The 17,780-nt window shown below is 42.8% G+C and overlaps 1 protein-coding gene across 1 annotated transcript; it reads left to right on the forward strand.

Annotated features, from left to right (window-relative positions):
- Nucleotides 1–232: 232 nt before the first annotated feature.
- LOC116320502 (E3 ubiquitin-protein ligase TRIM39-like) lies at nt 233–1,921 on the forward strand. The gene has a single exon (XM_031740121.2). The coding sequence runs from the start codon at nt 233–235 to the stop codon at nt 1,919–1,921; it is 1,689 nt and encodes a 562-aa protein (XP_031595981.2).
- The last annotated feature ends 15,859 nt before the right edge of the window (nt 1,922–17,780 follow it).

The raw sequence follows: 17,780 nt of genomic DNA on the forward strand, positions 1-17,780 counted from the left end.
GGGACTAGCTTGTGACCCTCTTGTGGCTGCATTTGTCCCAAGTAGAGAAAAATATGTGTAGACCAGTCTGTAGACTGAACTTTTTGCTCACAGGGATTACATACACCAACCTTATGAAACTGAACATTCACAAGGTGAATAAGAGATATGTGACAGGAAAGAAGAGAAAACACAATTAAAAGTGAATTTGAAATAAAATCATTTTCTTTTCTTTCTCACTCAGGGTGCTGACATGTCTGCTGCCAGCTGTCTTCTATCTGAAGATCAGTTTCTGTGCTCCATCTGTTGGGATGTCTTCACTGATCCAGTCTCCACACCATGTGGACACAACTTCTGCAAAAACTGCATCAGTCAACACTGGGATATCAGTGAGAAGTGTCAGTGTCCCATGTGTAAAAATGTGTTCTACACAAAAACTGAACTGCAAATCAACACTTTCATCTCTGACATGGTTTCTCAGTTCAGACTTGAAACTCAGCAGAAATCCACCACCAGCAGTTCAGAGCAACAAGCTGCCAAACCAGGAGAAGTTCCCTGTGACATCTGCACTGGAATCAAAATGAAGGCCCTGAAGTCCTGCCTGGTGTGTCTGGCCTCCTACTGTCAGACTCACCTGGAGTCTCATCTGACAATGAAAGGTCTGAAAAGACATCAGCTGATCGATCCTGAGGAGAACCTGGAAGGCAGGATGTGTATGAAGCATGATAAACCTCTGGAGCTGTTCTGTAAGACCGATCAGACATGTGTCTGCATGCTCTGCTCTGTCATAGACCACAGGACTCATGAGTCTGTTCCTCTGAGAGAAGAATATGAAGTAAAGAAGGCAGACCTGTGGAAGACTGAGGCTGAAATTCAACAAATGATCACAAACAGACTACTGAAGATTCGAAAGATCAAAAAGTCAGTGAAAATGAGTAAAGATGCTGTTGACAGAGAGAAAGCAAAAGGTGTTCGGGTCTTTACTGCTCTGAGCAAGAGTCTCAGGAGACGTCTGAGCAAGCTCATAAAGGAGATTGAAGACAAACAGGAAACAACAGAGAAACAGGCTGAAGGTTTCATCAAAGATCTGGAACAGGAAATCTCTGAGCTGATGAAGAGAAGCTCTGAGGTGGAACAGCTCTCATGCTTTAAAGATCACCTCCACCTCCTCCAAAGCTTCTCCTCTCTGAAAGCTGCTCCAACCACCAAGGACTGCACAGAGGTCAGTATCCATCCACCATCATATGAGGGGACTGTGGTGAGAGTTGTGGATCAGCTGAAGGAGACACTCAGTAAAGACATGAAGAAGCTTTTTGAGGCTGAGCTGAAGAGGGTCCAGCAGTATGCAGTGGATGTGACTCTTGATCCTGATACAGCACATCCTAAACTCATCCTGTCTGATGATGGAAAACAAGTACACTGTGGTGATAAGAAGAAGAAATGTCCAGACAACCCAGAGAGATTTTCTAAAGAGATTGTTGTTTCAGGAAAGCAGAGTGTCTCTTCAGGCAGATTTTACTTTGAAGTTCTGGTTAAAGGAAAGACCGAATGGGCTTTAGGAGTGGTCAGAGAGTCAGTCAACAGGAAGAAAAAAATCACACCGAGTCCTGAGAAAGGTTACTGGACTATAGGAGCATATGAAAACATTTGTGCAGCTTTTGAGGATCCTGAAGTCCGTCTCCCGCTTCAGTCTGGTTCTGAGAAGGTGGGGGTGTTTGTGGATTATGAGGAAGGTCTGGTCTCCTTTTATGATGTAGATCATGCAGCTCTTATCTACTCCTTTACTGGCTGCTCCTTCACTGAGAAACTCTACCCATTCTTCTGTCCTGGTGTTAATGATGATGATAACTCTGCACCTCTGATCATCTTTCCTGTCAATCAGTCAGTCCGATCTTTCTCCATGAGGAAATCGGATCACAATCAGGTTAATCTCATCATTTAAGCCAACATAGAGAAGAAGTCCTAAAAATAGAACTGAGCAAACTTCACCTGCTGATGGAGACCAGGTTATATGGTTAGACTTTACAGAACAAGCTAATAAGCTGACCTGTATTTTTTTTAACTGCTTACACTGTTTACCCAAGAAGTCCAATCTGTCTCTCTCTCAAACTCTCCTTTTCTCTTCCTTCAGTGTTTAAAGACAAATATCCTGATTGTTAATTTTTGCTTAAATCACCTGCAGTACTTAGAAACGTGCAGACATAAATTTAAAAGAAGTTATGGGGCCAGCTGCAGACACGATAACTGGCACCTGATATCAGTCATGACCACTTCTTAGCAGTTCCTGCAATACAAGCAGCTTCTCTCCACTAGTTGTAACCAGTCAAATAGATGCACGTTCTCATATAAAACTCTGTGAAGTGCTAAGAAACGTTACTCTCTTTTGGGAAGTTGGCCGCAACTGATTGCTCACAGAGTGTAGCTTCCTGAACACAAGGGGGTCCATGTACATGTTCATATCTGATCACCCAACTTTTTATGTGACATTTATAAGAACAAGATTTCTTTTTATGCAGCACTGTTTAGGCTCAAATCAAGGTTGACGTTTGAATTCTTGTAGTGACATGAAATAATTTCCCTTGAAGTCAAAGTAACCAAAAGGGGGCTGGTGACACAGGACACCTGTTAAAGGCTTGCTGTTGCCAGCCTGTGGAGCAGGAGCCACCTCCTCAAGGCCAGAACCGGCTGACTCTCCGGACCCTTCTGTGGTCGCTCCACCGGATTGGTTGGCCAAGCTGATGGGTGTTTCTCAGCCTGTGGCACAGCAACATCAAGGCTCACTGGCTGGTGGCAGCGGACCCACTGCTGCGTTCCTGCTGGGAGCCCCCCACAAACCACTTAAAGACAATCAGATTCAGAAGCCCTTCCACTTTGTGTGACTGTAGCCATCTGCCACTGCATCACTCAACCACCTGGCGTATGTAATGTGGTTATCCTCCAAGCCCATTCAGCCCTCCTTGAAGCGTCAGTATTAGTCCTTGGGCACAAAGTCCGGGTGGTCCGTTATCGCCCGGTTGACGTCCTCAAGATGGGCCATCACCACTTTGGGCAGGTTGAGGTCGGTTGCCTGGGCTAGCCCCAACAGCAGAAGCATCCATCTGGTGAAGCATCATCACCACTGTAGCTGGGTGAAGCAGCTTATCTGGTGCTCAGCCTGGTCCCATAGCCAGTTGAACTGATCTTGATGCACCACCCCCAGCTCCCGGAGCATGGCGGCTAGCTCCACCAGCATCGTAGCCAGAACTTCTACCGGCTGCACTGGTCGCGGATCTGTCATCCTACAACTGAGTTTTAGGCACCATTGTGACACAAAGTCCCCGACACATACACATTGTTACAGGGCTGATGACATTTATTTACAGCATTCTCTTGTTCAGGTTGCTTTGTGCAGCTTTCTAGCTGACTTATTTCTGGCACAGCCCTCCCTTCGGTCGCAGCTGGCTACTGAAATAGCAAGTGCAAGATTAACCAAACAGCCCTGGTTGCTCTGCCAGCCTCCTGGCACTGCGCTGAGTCCACTGCACCATCCGTCTGTCCACACTCCCACCACAAAGCTGATAGAACTATGAAAATGCTTGAAAATTGTCTTACTGATGGTCAGCAGAGAAAGCTCCACGGCGTGGCATTCTGTAATTCATCCAATATTTCGATAAAATTGATCGCTATTCCTTTTAGAGTGAAAATGTTTGGAAAGATTTTGATATTTCTAGATCTCAAAGAGCAGTCTGAATCACGATGACATAAAAATACTGTAGTTTTAAACTGTAATGAACATCTAATGGCAGCACACTAAGATGTGTAAAAACTAAGATATACTGTTCATCTGATGATATCTCGGGTTGTCCTTCATCTGTTTTGTGACATGACTGATCTTTAAGACTTTCTACTATTTCAAGGAAGATAAATAAAGGCGTGTCTTTTACTTTGGGCTCCTGGTTTCAGCTTTTTAAAAATCTTGGTTTTGGCTCAGGTGAACATTTCCAGATTGAACTTGTTGACTGGCTGTTTGTAGCCTGTGAGCTAAAAAAGATTTGACACTTCGGCTTAAAACGGTTTCCTGTCATCTGCAGACTGAGGGATCTTCCAGGGATGGTGATGCTGTTTTCAAGAGATATGATTTTTCAATAGGCACTGCTTTCTGGTCCGGAGCAGTTCAATGTTCCGACACATTGAAGGACCTGTCGGGTCACAAATTTTGAAGCCAATACGATAACCTTATCCCACCAACGCTATGGAGGTCCAGGTTTCAGATCCAATTAAAATCAAATCACTCATAATGATTCTCTGGAAAAGAGTAGAATTCTTAGAACAGAGTTTATTAAACATTGTCATATGAACAGCAGAACAGTGCATTTAAAAGCAGAAATAACACATAAAAAGCAAGCAAATGAAAAGTGAAGCAACCCCGGGGTGTAGAGCCTTAAAACACAAAAAGAAAACACACACAAAAGACAGACAGGAAAGAAGCAGCAGAGAAAAGCTACTCAATGCATATCAGACTCGTGTTATATAGGGATAGTGACCCCCCCCCCCTCCCATTGTTGGGTACCCTTTCATACTTTGTTTTTCTTTTCATCTTCCACTTATGATATACACAACCCTACACCATAACTTCTTGCAAACCAGCATTTCATCCATCATTGCATTGGGTCCTTTCAAGGGCGTAGATTTGGCATGGACGGAAGAGACATGTCCCCACCAATATCCAGCGATTATTGAATTGTCCCCACCAATAATTTGATCTCTTCGAGTAAAGAAAAACAAACCCGATTATAAGAAAAAACAAAACAATCTGTCAACGTCTCATTCACCCAGCGGTGCAGAAAGAGTTAAATTACGTTCTCTACTGGAGTCCTACCTCATGTGACAAATATGGCCAATGTGATTGGCTGTGCCTTTCAGGGAGCTCTGTTTAGTTTTAGCAGCGGCAAGCCTGCGCTGCGAGGACCTGCAAGGAGGAGAGGATGGCAGCAAAAAGGAAGAACCTGGATATAAGAAAGAAACCTGTAAGTCACTTAAAGTCAAGTTCACTCATAAAATGTGTCCGTCATAATAACGTTACAGGCTATGCTAGGCTTTGTCCCACATCAGTCTAAAATTGTATGTAACCATGAATAACGTGTTTTGGAAACTAACTGCACAACAGGCAGCAGTTATTTCAATCTCCCAGAGTAGCATTTCTAATTTTGATTGAAACTGTCAGAGAAAACGGAGCCTCGAGCAAGCCAGGATATTATTTTACAGAGGCTGTACCATGTCCACCAGGGGAGACTGGACAGTATAGATGTAAAACAAATATGCCAGCAGTTTGTCTCAGTTAACAAGAGGAGAAGGCATGTGTTTGGCTCCTTCACATAGTGGACATTGAGTTGTTGTGTGGGGCACCAGTAGTCCATGTCTGTTGCTGTAACAGTAGTTCATGTTTAGAATAAAACATCCCAGCTCACTGAGTTGATCGGGGCAACAGTGTGCCTAAAATGTTGCATAATTTTGCTGAGAGATCTTTTACTTTGTGGTAATCTTAGATGAGTAGTTTTATGGACAAAAACCAGCAGGTCATTCAGTGTTCCTTTAGTGCTAATGTATAAGAGATGTTGGTGTACTATAACTGAAGGAATGTTGTTAAGTCCTTAAAGTCATATTCTTTATTGTCATGACTGTATTTGAAGCTATTTTTATTTTTGTATGATACCTGATTTATATGGAATATGGCTGAAGTAAACTAAAGTCTAAAATACTTAGTCATTTGTTTAATAGTAATTTAACATTATATAATTCACATATAAAACTATGAATTGTAATTTTAAATGGTTTAAAAGCATGTAGAATAGCATATGTAGGCAAGTATATTTCTCCTTTTTTATCAAGAAGCAAAGACAAAAAGGAAAAACAAAGAAACAGGGCAGAGTTCAGTGGTTGAATCATCCGTCCCCACTAATGCCAAAACCAAATCTACGCCCTTGGGTCCTTTTGTCAGTTTTATGGCCAAAGTGAGTCTAAAAGTCTGCAGAAAGGCAGTTAATCAGTTAATCCATTCATCAATTTTGTTGGGTGTGCATGCCAGACATAAAGTGCTATCCATGCTGAGTAAGGGTTTACTTCTTCGCCTTCTGGTGTTTGAGGTGAGAACCAGAGTCCCAGGTGCATGCCCTGCAAAGGCCAGGTTTATTTACTCACAGAGATATTGAAAGGGCTGTACTTCTGCTTTACAGTCATTTAAAGAGTTGCCTGCTTTGGCTTTACAGTCATTCACAGAGCTGTATGCTTTTGTCTTGCAGCCGTTTAAGGGGCCGTACGCTTTTATCTTACAGCCCCAGAAAGGGCCACAGGCCTTTGCTTTACAGCCTTTACAGGGTCCTATGTGCATACTTTAGCAGTGCCAAGCTGAATTAACCTTTTGTTGGACCAGTCACAGTTGGCCATAACACTATCAAAGGTTTCTTACTGATCCTCATTGTTACAATTTTAAACAGTATTAATCAGCATGTGTTCAGAGAACAAATAGCAAAACATTTTAATTAATATAATGGTAGATATATTTAACCTAAATAAATGGGTCATGTGACTTGAGCATGCAAGTTAAATGCTTAACACAGTGACTCCACTATAAACACTTTATTGTGAGTATGCACAGTATATATGAGTATATATGATTACACACATTTTATGAGAGTAACTATGATTACATGTCTAGTGTATAGAGATATATATGTCATAATAAAATCCACAACAGACCAGAGCAAAATAATAAGCCTGCTCATCTGTTATTCTATAAAACTTTAATAATACAATATTTCCACATGATCCGATTCAGTTTTTCCGCTGTTCAGGTTTCATTCCTGCTGTTCGAACATCTTTTTAAAAACTACTACTAATAATTGCTGACAGTGTAACCCAGTGTTAATTTAGTCATCTGATATGTGATGTATACTATGCAGTTCCATTCAGTTCTATGCAATAATAAAGTATTATAATATCATTGATTTACGACTGTCACCACAACATATGAGCTCACATTTAGCTTTGACAGAGCAGGCTTGTGTGAGTCTACTGCAGGAAATATGACTGTAACGCTGCTGAAACCAGTGTGTTTTCACATTTTTCAAAGGGATGAAATGAGAGTTGATTTAATAGCAGCACCGATCAGACTACATTTATTTGCTGCTCCCCCTAAAATATTAATAACAATCCATGAAGCAGTCAGATCCTGGATCATTAATTTAAACCAAACATATGATGTAAGTGATATTCTTGTAACTGACAGATATACCAGGGATGTTGAAGTGAGACAACACACACAGTTCTGTTATATTATGTTCAGTTCAGTTTTATTTATACAGGCGCCAAATCACAACAACAGTTGCCTCAAGGCGCTTTAAACTGTACAATAATACATAGAGAGAAAAAACCCAACAATCATATGACCCCTTATGAGCAAGCACTTTGGATACAGTGGGAAGGAAAAACTCACTTTTAACAGGAAAAAATCTCCAACAGAACCAGGCTCAGAGAGGGGCGGCCATCTGCTGCGACTGGTTGGGGTGAGAGAAGGAAGACAGGATAAAAGACATGCCGTGGAAGGGAGCCAGAAATTAATAACATATGATTAAATGCAGAGGTTTATTAACACATAGTGAGTAAGAAAGGTGACTGAAGAAGAAATGCTCAATGCATCATGGGAATCCCCCAGCAGCCTACACCTGTTGCAGCATAACTAAGGGAGGATTCAGGGTCACCTGGTCCAGCCCTAACTATATGCTTTAGCAAAAAGGAAAGTTTTAAGCCTAATCTTAAAAGTAGAGATAGTGTCTGTCTCCCAAATCCCAAGCTGGTTCCACAGAAGCTGGCCTGAAAACTGAAGACTCTGCCTCTCATTCTACTTTTAAATACTCTAGGAACAACAAGTATGTCTGCAGTGGGAGAGCGAAGTGCTAGAGTTGTACTATAGCGTCATTAAGATAAGATGGGGCCTGATTATTTAAGACCTTGTATGTGAGCTGCAGGCTTTTGAATTAATTTTTGGATTTAACAGGGAGCCAATGAAAGGAAGCCAATATAGGAGAAATATGCTCTCTTTCTAGTCCCTGTCAGTACTCTTGCTGCAGCATTTTGGATGACTTATTAGAGATAGGTTGATCATATGCATATGTAATGTAAGCTGTTATGATGACATCAAAAGAAGCTTCAACCAAACCATATTTACGGTGTTGTGCAAAAGTTTTAGCCAAGTGTCGAAAAAATGCTGTACACAGAGTATGCTTTCAAAAATTGAAGTGTTAATCATTTATTTTTATCAATCAACAAAATGCATTGCATGAACACAAGAGAAATCTATATCAAATCAATATTTGGTGTGACCACCCTTTGCCTTCAGCACAGCATCAGCTCTTCTAGCTACACTTGCACACATATTTTGAAGGAACTCGGCTGGTAGGTTGTTCCAAACATCTTGGAGAACTAATCCTTCTGTCTCTTCATGTAATCCCAAACACACTAGATGATGTTGAGATCAGGGCTCTGTGGGGGCCATACCATCACTTCCACTACTACTTGTTCTTCTTTAAGCTGAAGATAGTTCTTAATGATTTTGGCTGTATGTTTGGGGCCGTTGTCCTGCTGCAGAACACATTTGGGGCCAATAAACAATGATTTATATTTCTGAAAGCATTCATTGTTTAAAGCCTTTTTCCCACATCTGCCTAAAACCTTTGCACAGTACTGACCCTCACATTTGAAGAAGGGGAAGATGAAGGTGAGCATGAGACAACTATTTCATCCCCAAAGTGAACACAATACATGAAAGAGCTTGTTTTCATCAGCACACTCAAAGGTCGGGGGAAACCACAGAGAAAAATACATAAGAACACCCCACGAGTTAGCAGACACCTGTAATTTTGGCTGTGTTAAAGAAGAAAATACCCTTGAATGATTGGTCATAGGAATACTCAACAAAAAAATGTCAGACAAGCTGAAAAAGATGCCTGACTTAACCTTCAATAAAGCAGTGGAGCTTGTGAGACAGCAAGGAGCTAGTGCTTGTGCAAACCTAAGTGAAGTTGCTTACAAAAGCCAGCTACACAGGGACAAGCAGAAGCACAGTAAAAGCCATGCAAACAAAGCACAGAACACAGGAGTCAAAGTGAAACAGTACCAAAATAAATAAATCAATCAATCAATCAATCAATCAATCAATCAATCAATCAATCAATCAATCAATCAATCAATCAATCAATCTTTATTTATAAAGCACTTTTCATACAAAAAATGTAGCACAAAGTGCTTTACATGGTTAAAAGCAGCCCAGCCCAGCCCACCCCACCCTCCCTCCCACTCACTCCCCACTCTCATTAACATAAACGATCATGAATACACACACCCCCACACACACACACACGCACACTTAAAGAGTAAAATTGGGCTGGGTGCGCATTAGCCAAGTGAGGAAACACTATCACAGGGAGCCGTCTGCACGGGAGCGGTCACAGACCGCAGCCTCCAGGCTGGGCACACAGCAGGAGGGAGGCAAAAAGCCCCCAGCCAGGCTGAGAGGACCCACAGAGCCCCAGCAGCCATGGTCGATCATAGCCCGGTGCAGAGAGCCCCATCCGAGGAAACACTGGAGATATGACCTAATAAGAATATATACAGGATAAAGAGATAAAATAAATAAGAATGGGATACAATATAAATATAAATATAAATATGAGTAAGAAGATAAAAAATGAACAAGAATAAAATCAATAAATATTAGGTAAAACCTAAATTAATAATATAAATAGAATAACAGGATAGAATAAATAAGCATAAAATAAATACACGTTAGGTAAAAGCTAAATTAAAAAGGTGGATCTTGAGCCTGTTCTTAAAAACATGAACGTTCTCTGCGGCCCTGAGCTCCTCCGGCAGGCTGTTCCACAGTCGAGGACCATATCACTGAAAAGCTGCCTCTCCGTGAGTATGTGTCCTGACTTTAGGGACAATCAAAAGGCCAGTACCAGAGGACCTCAAGGTCCGCGAGGGTTCATATGGTAAAAGCAGATCTGAAAGATAAGAAGGCCCAAGACCATTAAGACATTTAAAAACCAATAAAAGAACTTTAAAATCGATCCTGAAACACACAGGGAGCCAATGCAGTGATTCTAAAACCGGTGTAATGTGGGCCCACCCTCTGGTCTTCGTCAGCACACGAGCTGCAGAGTTTTGTAAAAGTTGTAAGGGTGAAATATTCTTTTTGGGGAGACCAGAGAGCAGGGCATTACAGTAATCAATGCGACTGGTAATAAAAGCATGCATCAACATCTCCGTGTTGGCCGAGAGAGAATATAGGCGGACTCTGGCTATATTTTTAGATGATAAAATCCAATTTTGGTTACATGTTTAATATGTGAGATAAAACCAAGCTCAGAGTCAAAAATAACACCCAGGTTTTTCACTTGTAGCGAAGGGCATAGTGAAAATGCCTGTAATTTAGACAAGAATTTCTCTCTCTGAGCCTCAGGACCGATGATTAAAACTTCAGTTTTGTCCTGGTTAAGCTGTAAAAAGTTTTCTGCCATCGAAGATTTTATATCTAGAATACAGTTAAAAAGGGCATCCATTGGTCTGGTGTCATCAGGAGACACGGAGATGTACAGCTGAGTGTCATCAGCGTAACTGTGGAAGTTCACTTCATGCCTCCTGATGACACTGCCAGTGTCACAAATGTACAAGATATGGTTGAGTCCATCCAAAGAAGGATAAACGTCAGGCCAGAAATGTGAAATGTAGGAGCTGTAAAAAGCTGGGCCATTTTGCGTTTGCTTGTCGCTCCTGTGTGGTCAATGAAGTTTTTGCACCACACAAGACAGTGAAAGCAATGCAACCTACTTTCTACGAGGAATCACAGATGTGGAAGATTTTACAAAGGGATGGACTGTAAAACTACTAATACAAGGTCCTCAAATAATCTTTAAGATTGACTCAGAGGTTGATAGTGTTATACCAACAGACAACATCTGATAAACTTGCCTGTAAGCCAAAACTAAGAAATAAAAAACCAGTGAAGCAGTTATACAGCCCTGGAGGCAAACTGAACTGTGTAGGTAGTTTATTTTATAGCCACCACAATGAGGAAGGAGAAAAGAATGAGGTTTAAAGTCAACATGAATAAAGCTTCACAAGGCATTCACCTCTTAAGTCACAATGTTGCAGCTACCATGGGCCTGATGAAACTCATGGAAGAAATAGGAGCTTCAGAACAAATCAGTGAGTCTTTCCCTCGGGATGTAGGGGAGGTTGAAATCAAACCCATCAGGATCACGCTCAGAGAGCGTGCACTTCCTTACAGTGTGATGACTGCAAGGATAATGTCAGTATCCATGTTACCAAAAGTGAAGAAAGAACTGGATCATATGGCAAACTGTGGTGTGATTCAACAATTCCAGAGCCAACTGAGTGATGTGCTCTGATAAATTTCTGATGGAAACAAGAAACAGATCAGAATCCATGTTGATTTGTAAGAGCTGAATAAGGCACCATAAAGAGAAAAGTATGTTTTACCAACTTTTGATGACATTTTGTCTAAACTTGCAGGTGTCAAAGTATTTTTTTCTGTTAAATGCCGCAAGCAGGTTCTGGCAAATACCACTTGATGTAGACAGCACCAAACTGACTACTTTTATAACCCCATTTGACAGATACTACTTCAGCAGGCTAACATTTGGTATTACCAGCGCCCCAGAAATCTTCCAGCGCGAGAGGACAGAACTCTTGAAAGGACGTGAGGGAGTAGCGGTCTATCCTGTCAATATACTGATATATGTGATATAAAGTGACCACAAGTGACTAATACCTCTTATAAACAGCAAGGATCTTCACTCAGTGCCACTGAAGTGCCAGAGACTTTTGTTGAGAATGATGCGGTACAACCCCACGGCTGTCTACGTACCAGGGAAGGAACTTGTAGCCGCTTCTGGGTGGTGTGAAAGGGTCTCTGCAACTACAACTCATGAGACAGCAGAATCGCTGGAGGAAATTGAAGCTTATGAAGATGCAACACAATGCTCTTGGCTCATTTCGACTACTACGGGATATTATATTTGTTTTAAATGTTATATACTTAGGTGGTACGTGTATTTTGACATTTGTTGCCATGATGCCAGGTCTCTCTTGGAAATGAGAATTTTAATCTCAATGAGATTTTACCTGGATAAATAAAGGACTAATAAAACCAAGTTGGATCTAATCAAACAGCAAACACTGCATTATGCCACTCTTCAAATAGTGCAAACCTTTGTGCAGGCAGGTTGGCTGAAACACACAACTAAAGTGCAAGAGAAAGTGAAGCAATATTACACTAATAGACATTCTCTTATTGTGTCAAATGTTCTGGTGCTATATAATGACAGAATAGTTTTACTACAACAGCTTAGGACTGAGATTTGGAGCGCATTCACGATGGCCATCCACGCTGCAAAGTCGACGGTCACACAAAAGTGCGACTCTCCACAATCATACCTTGTCTAGACGGAGATAGTCTGCAGAAGAACCATCGACACCTGAAACCCATCATCAGCACCCCAGCCACTCCTCCAATAGACGGAGTGCCACAGGTTCAGAGGGAGAGTCAGCCATACTCAGCTCCTCCACCTGTGAAAACTCAAGCGTCCAGATCCAGTTAATCTTAGATTACCGGTGACTCCAATTAGCACAACCTCTAGTGGCAGGTTGTTAAAACACTGAGGAGATATGCTGAATGTACCAGATGAATGGGTTGTTGAGCTATTTTTCCCCTAAGTGTTACATGCTTAGTTAAAAAATTTATTCTGAGAAAGTCCTATTAGTCCTGAGCTTGAGTGTTTTTAAGCTACGGTTAAAATAAGGTTTTTATGCATTTTCTGTGCATTTTCGGCATTTAGAGCACTGTTGAAACAACAACAAAAAAAAAAGTGTTGACCTGCCACTGTCTTAAAAGACTCAAAGAAAGGGTGATGTAATGTAATGGCACAATTTAATACGGAAGGTTACATTGTAGTTGAACCTGGAAGTAAGGGATATGCCAGGGAGGTCGGAGTGAGACAACAAACACAGTTCTGTTATATGTAGTGTAAGGTGTTATGTTGACATTTTAAAAAGAAGATATATATCATATCCTTGACTCAGCATAACACTACAGTCCTGACACAAACTAATAACTTTGTTAATCTGTAAAACGTCTTCCTGTTACCTCCTGCTCTCCACCTGTGTGGGCTTGCTCTTCAGAGCTTCATCTTGTCTTCTTCTCAGCCAGGACACTCCGGGCAAGTTTTTGGAAATAAAGACGTTTCTTTTATTCTACATTTCTCAAAAGATAAACGCTAAGAGCCGATGCTTTGTACTGAATCAGAAGAGCTGACTCCCATCGAGTGAGTGCCGGTGTTCCAGATTAACTGGATTTGGTCGAACAGATGTGTGGCAGTCTTGCGTTTCAGGAGCTGCTACCGACAAACCAGCAAAAAAACGCCAAATGTGTCATCTGTGACACTTGTGAGGTTATCTCAAACACACTCCGTCAGTCTTGATGCCGTTGAACAACAAAATGTTTAAAAATGTCGCGAGTTTACCTGGTGATATCCTCATGCGGGACTCGATCGCGAAAACAGCAAACAATTAACACCACGCCGATGCTGTTCACAGGACAGCAAGAGTAAACGATCGGGAGACTCTTGTAGTCGTTATCGTTCCCCTCGCACGTTTTATTTCTCCGATTTCAGCGTTTGTGCTTCACAACTAAAGCGTGCAGTTTACTTTGTGTGCACTAACATGGACTCGAGTCAACCAGCGCCACCTCTGGCCAAGTGCCACAGCCTACAGCCAGATCAACTTGTGACACACATCTGCACCACGTTTGAATTCGTTTCATGCACAATACATTTGTAACTTTCAATTGTGTCCGTTTGTGCGTCATGCAAATAAACCTTTGAACTGAATGAAATGTTATCATGTCTTTATTTTTGGCCTACATCAGTAAGAAATGCCAAATTATATACACAAAGTCATAGAAATCACCACTCCAATTGTTCATCATGATTTTAATATTTTCTTTTTCCATAACAATGAAATATGCCTTGGACAAATATGACACATCAATATTTCATTAGTGTTGTCACATCACATCCTGTAAGCATCTTCTGCCTGTGTCTTTTCTCTGGAAATGAATATTTTCAGCCAATATAGGCAATCCATCAACATGGCTGGAGAGAGTTGGTAGTTATATACAGTCTGTATAAGTGTGGTTAATCTAATAAACATTTGTAAGGAGATGGCAGTTACTGTGAATTTACAGCAGTTACACAGTGATTAGTAATAAACAGAGCCAGTTTTATTAAGTGGAGCTTGTGAGAGTGAGTGGATTTAAGAAAGTCAGTGACTCAGGTGTGTCGATTGGTTTGTCATCTGTTGTCGAGTCTGGAGGAGACGTAGAAATCTTTTGTTTTAAATCTAAGTGAGGAAGATTCCTGTTTTAAAACACGCACTTTTTGTGAGAAATGCAAGAAGTACATCTGCAGAAAGCACACAGTTACATTCTGTCCATCATGTGGACAAAACTGAAAATGTTGAACATTGAAAAACTGAGAACATCGGGCAAGTTCAAAAGAAATGTGTTCGTAAGAATGTAAAACCTTTACTAAATTGTTCTTACAAATAGTTATGGAAAGTCTAACTGTTGTATGTCTGTGTTCTAAATGTTTATCTAATGGAAAATAAAGTTGCTATTGTTTTATTGCAGTTTTTTGACAATTCTGAGTGGATTTACACAGTACGGGTCAAAATGACCCGCAACATAATCAATGTGATTTTTTTTTTCAACATAATACAAGGGTTAATTTCCAAAACTTGCATATGATCTTCAATTTGTAGCAGATCCACTATCACATAGCAGCTGGAGCAGTCTCAAATGAGGTCAGTCCACTACTGCCACCTGTGGCTAAGTGCCATAGCCTACACCTACACCCAGATTAACTTGTGACACATCTGCACCTGCTTCTAGGATCACATTGAGTTGAGGCTGAGTGGCTGCACTTACCCCTGGTACATCCAAATCTCCCCACCAACATGTTGAAAGGTGCAATGCCAGCAATGTGGATTGTCAAGATTAAAACCAGTCGTTAAGCAAAGACAACAGGGATCATTCTTTTCTGTTTATTATACAGCCAGATTAACTTGTGACACACATCTGCAGCTGGCTCTATCACCATGTTTGAATTTGTTTAATGCACAATACATTTGTAACTGTCATTGTTTTCCGTTCTTTCCCCCCCCAAAAAAACGTTCAACTACATGAAATGCAGTTTTGCTTATTTTGAGCTTATCATACACTTGAAGATTCTGAAATCAGCATCAAAAATCACTATCTCTCAGTGAGTGAATGAGATGGTAGACAGCAGTGAGATGGAGAGTGCGTCGCAAAATATGACTGACACCCGTAAACGAAGCAGCATCTGACTGCAGTTTAAAGAAGAAGCAGATACTAAGAGGAGAAACGGCATCAGCCCATCCAAGCTGAGGCATTTGATTTTTCTGAATGTTAACCTGCACTGAGGACATACTGTTTGGCTACTGAGTTTGGTTGTTCTGTGGATTTATTTACAGTGTTTGTTTTTGTGTTAAATTAGAATTAAAAGTTTGATTAAAATATTAAAGAGCCCACTGAGCCCAGCTGCGTGCAGCCCCTTGTCCACCAAGGCATGGCTTATACCCCCTTGACACCTTACCGGTATGCGGTATGGACCTCCTGGACCGGGGGCGGGTGCTGGAGCCCCAGCGACCCGGAACACCTGCCCGACCTCCATAAGCAGACACTCCCGGCGCAGGTGCCCCGGCCGCCCGCACTTCCAGCACTCCGGCCCCGGCGTCTGCGCGGCTCCTCGTGGCTCCGGGGCAGTACCAGCCGCTGCTGGAGTCCCAGCTGGAAGCAGCGGTAGGAATGGGTTTCTGGGGTTCCAGCCCACCGCGTGTTCCTTTCCGCCGGGGCCGCCATCCCCCCTCCAACCTGCCACCGCCGGCAGCCGCTACGATGGGCCCCGGCTGTTCCGCCGTGGCTCCTCCCGTGCGGGTCCCGGGACCGCTGCTAGGTGGTCCTCCGCCAGCGTGACCGCCGCCGTCAGAGTCGCCGGGCGGTGGCAGCGGACCCAGCGAGCCGTAGCCTCCGGTAGCCCCTCCAGGAAATGCTCGAGGACAACCAGATTGAGCAGCCGAGCTTCCTCCGGCGAAGGTCCCGGCCGCAGCATCCTCCAGCTTGCGAGCCCAAGTAAACGGCCGCTCCCCTCCCGTCTGCTGGCTCGGAACCACCGCCAAGAGGCCCAACCAGTCCAGGACTGCTCGACAGACATCCTCGAACACCCCCTGCGACCCGGGGGGCAAGCGCCACCGTCTGAGCCTCACTCGACAGAAGGGGCAGCAGGCGGGCGGCCCATTCATCCTCCGGCCAGTGGCAGGCCATCGCCGTGGCCTGGAAAGCTTAGACCAGCGGGTCTTTCCCCTCCACCATCCGGTCTCACCGCCAGCGGGGTGGCGGCCATCGCCGCCATGTCCTGCATCATTTGGCCCAGCATCTGTAGCGGTTGGGCAGGCGGCTGGGGCGCCGGAGGAGCAGGCGGGTCGGGCTGGGGATGCGACATTGCGGCATGGGTTTCGGCACCACTGTGATGTCGGACCCCAACACCCCCCGCGACCCGTGGGTATTGTGACAGCACACTTATTTTATTATCACTGTTCACTGTGATTTCGGCTTACTGCAGGGGACACAGACACTCCCGCTCAGCGGTCACTCCGCTTTCCCTCCTCGACTGTCACTGAAACATAAAAAGAGTCACAATCAGTCACTTGTCCCCAACACCTGTTCAGCCCCGCCTCCGCGCCACCCCGGGAGCTCACCGTGCCACCCCTCCTCTGCAGCGGGCCAGAGACCACACCCACGCCACAAAGTTTAAGCTTGATCAGCTGTTGTTCGAATTTATTTAATATTACTTTCTAATATCTAACACTGCTAAATGTGTTTTGTGTTTGAGGACATGTTTAGAGTTTTGGTAAATGGGAGATTCAGATTTCCAAATGGTGTCCTAACCAGATGAATAGTGTTTAAGATTTTGGCAACTGTGGGATTGATCTGATGAAAGAGTTTTCATAGTTGACAGTTTAGTTTTTACCATGGGATTTAGTGTTTTAGCAATTCAGTAAAATAAGATGCCAGCTGTAAATGTAAATGCAGCACTTTCAGTAAAAATCCGGAAGAGGGCGCTCTGAGCCAGGCCAGCTCTGTCTCTGCTGCTCTGCTTTATTTAAACCATTTAAACTGTTGTGTGTTTGATTAGTGATTATTCAGCTCATCAGAGATGCTTCAGTGTTTCACTCTGAGAGTTTTTCTTTATTTCAGCTTCACTCTCCAGCATATGTTGGCCTGATTTTGTTGTTGTTTTCTCTGCTCCTCTTTTCTGGCTCTTTAAATAAAAATCATAATCGATCTATTTGTGAGGCTGCTGGAGCTCAGACTCATTTTCTCCCACGGGATGAGTCAGTCGTGGATCCCTCAGCTCTGGTGTCAGGCTGTTCACCTCTGGGTATGAACATCTGCACACAGCTGCACATGAAGCTGTGTTATTTATTATATTTCATAGTAAAATTAATATATATGTCAGACTGTGCACTGCCTAAAGGTTAGAGTCAGGTGTGTTCGTCTGTCTTTCACAGAATGATGCTGAAATAAACAATCTGAATTATTTACTTTAAACAGCAGGATTAAAACTATGATGCTGATGAAGCAGTCACATGCACGACTACATGTC

Source organism: Oreochromis aureus, linkage group 23 (assembly GCF_013358895.1).
Source record: "Oreochromis aureus strain Israel breed Guangdong linkage group 23, ZZ_aureus, whole genome shotgun sequence".
NCBI lineage: Eukaryota > Metazoa > Chordata > Actinopteri > Cichliformes > Cichlidae > Oreochromis > Oreochromis aureus.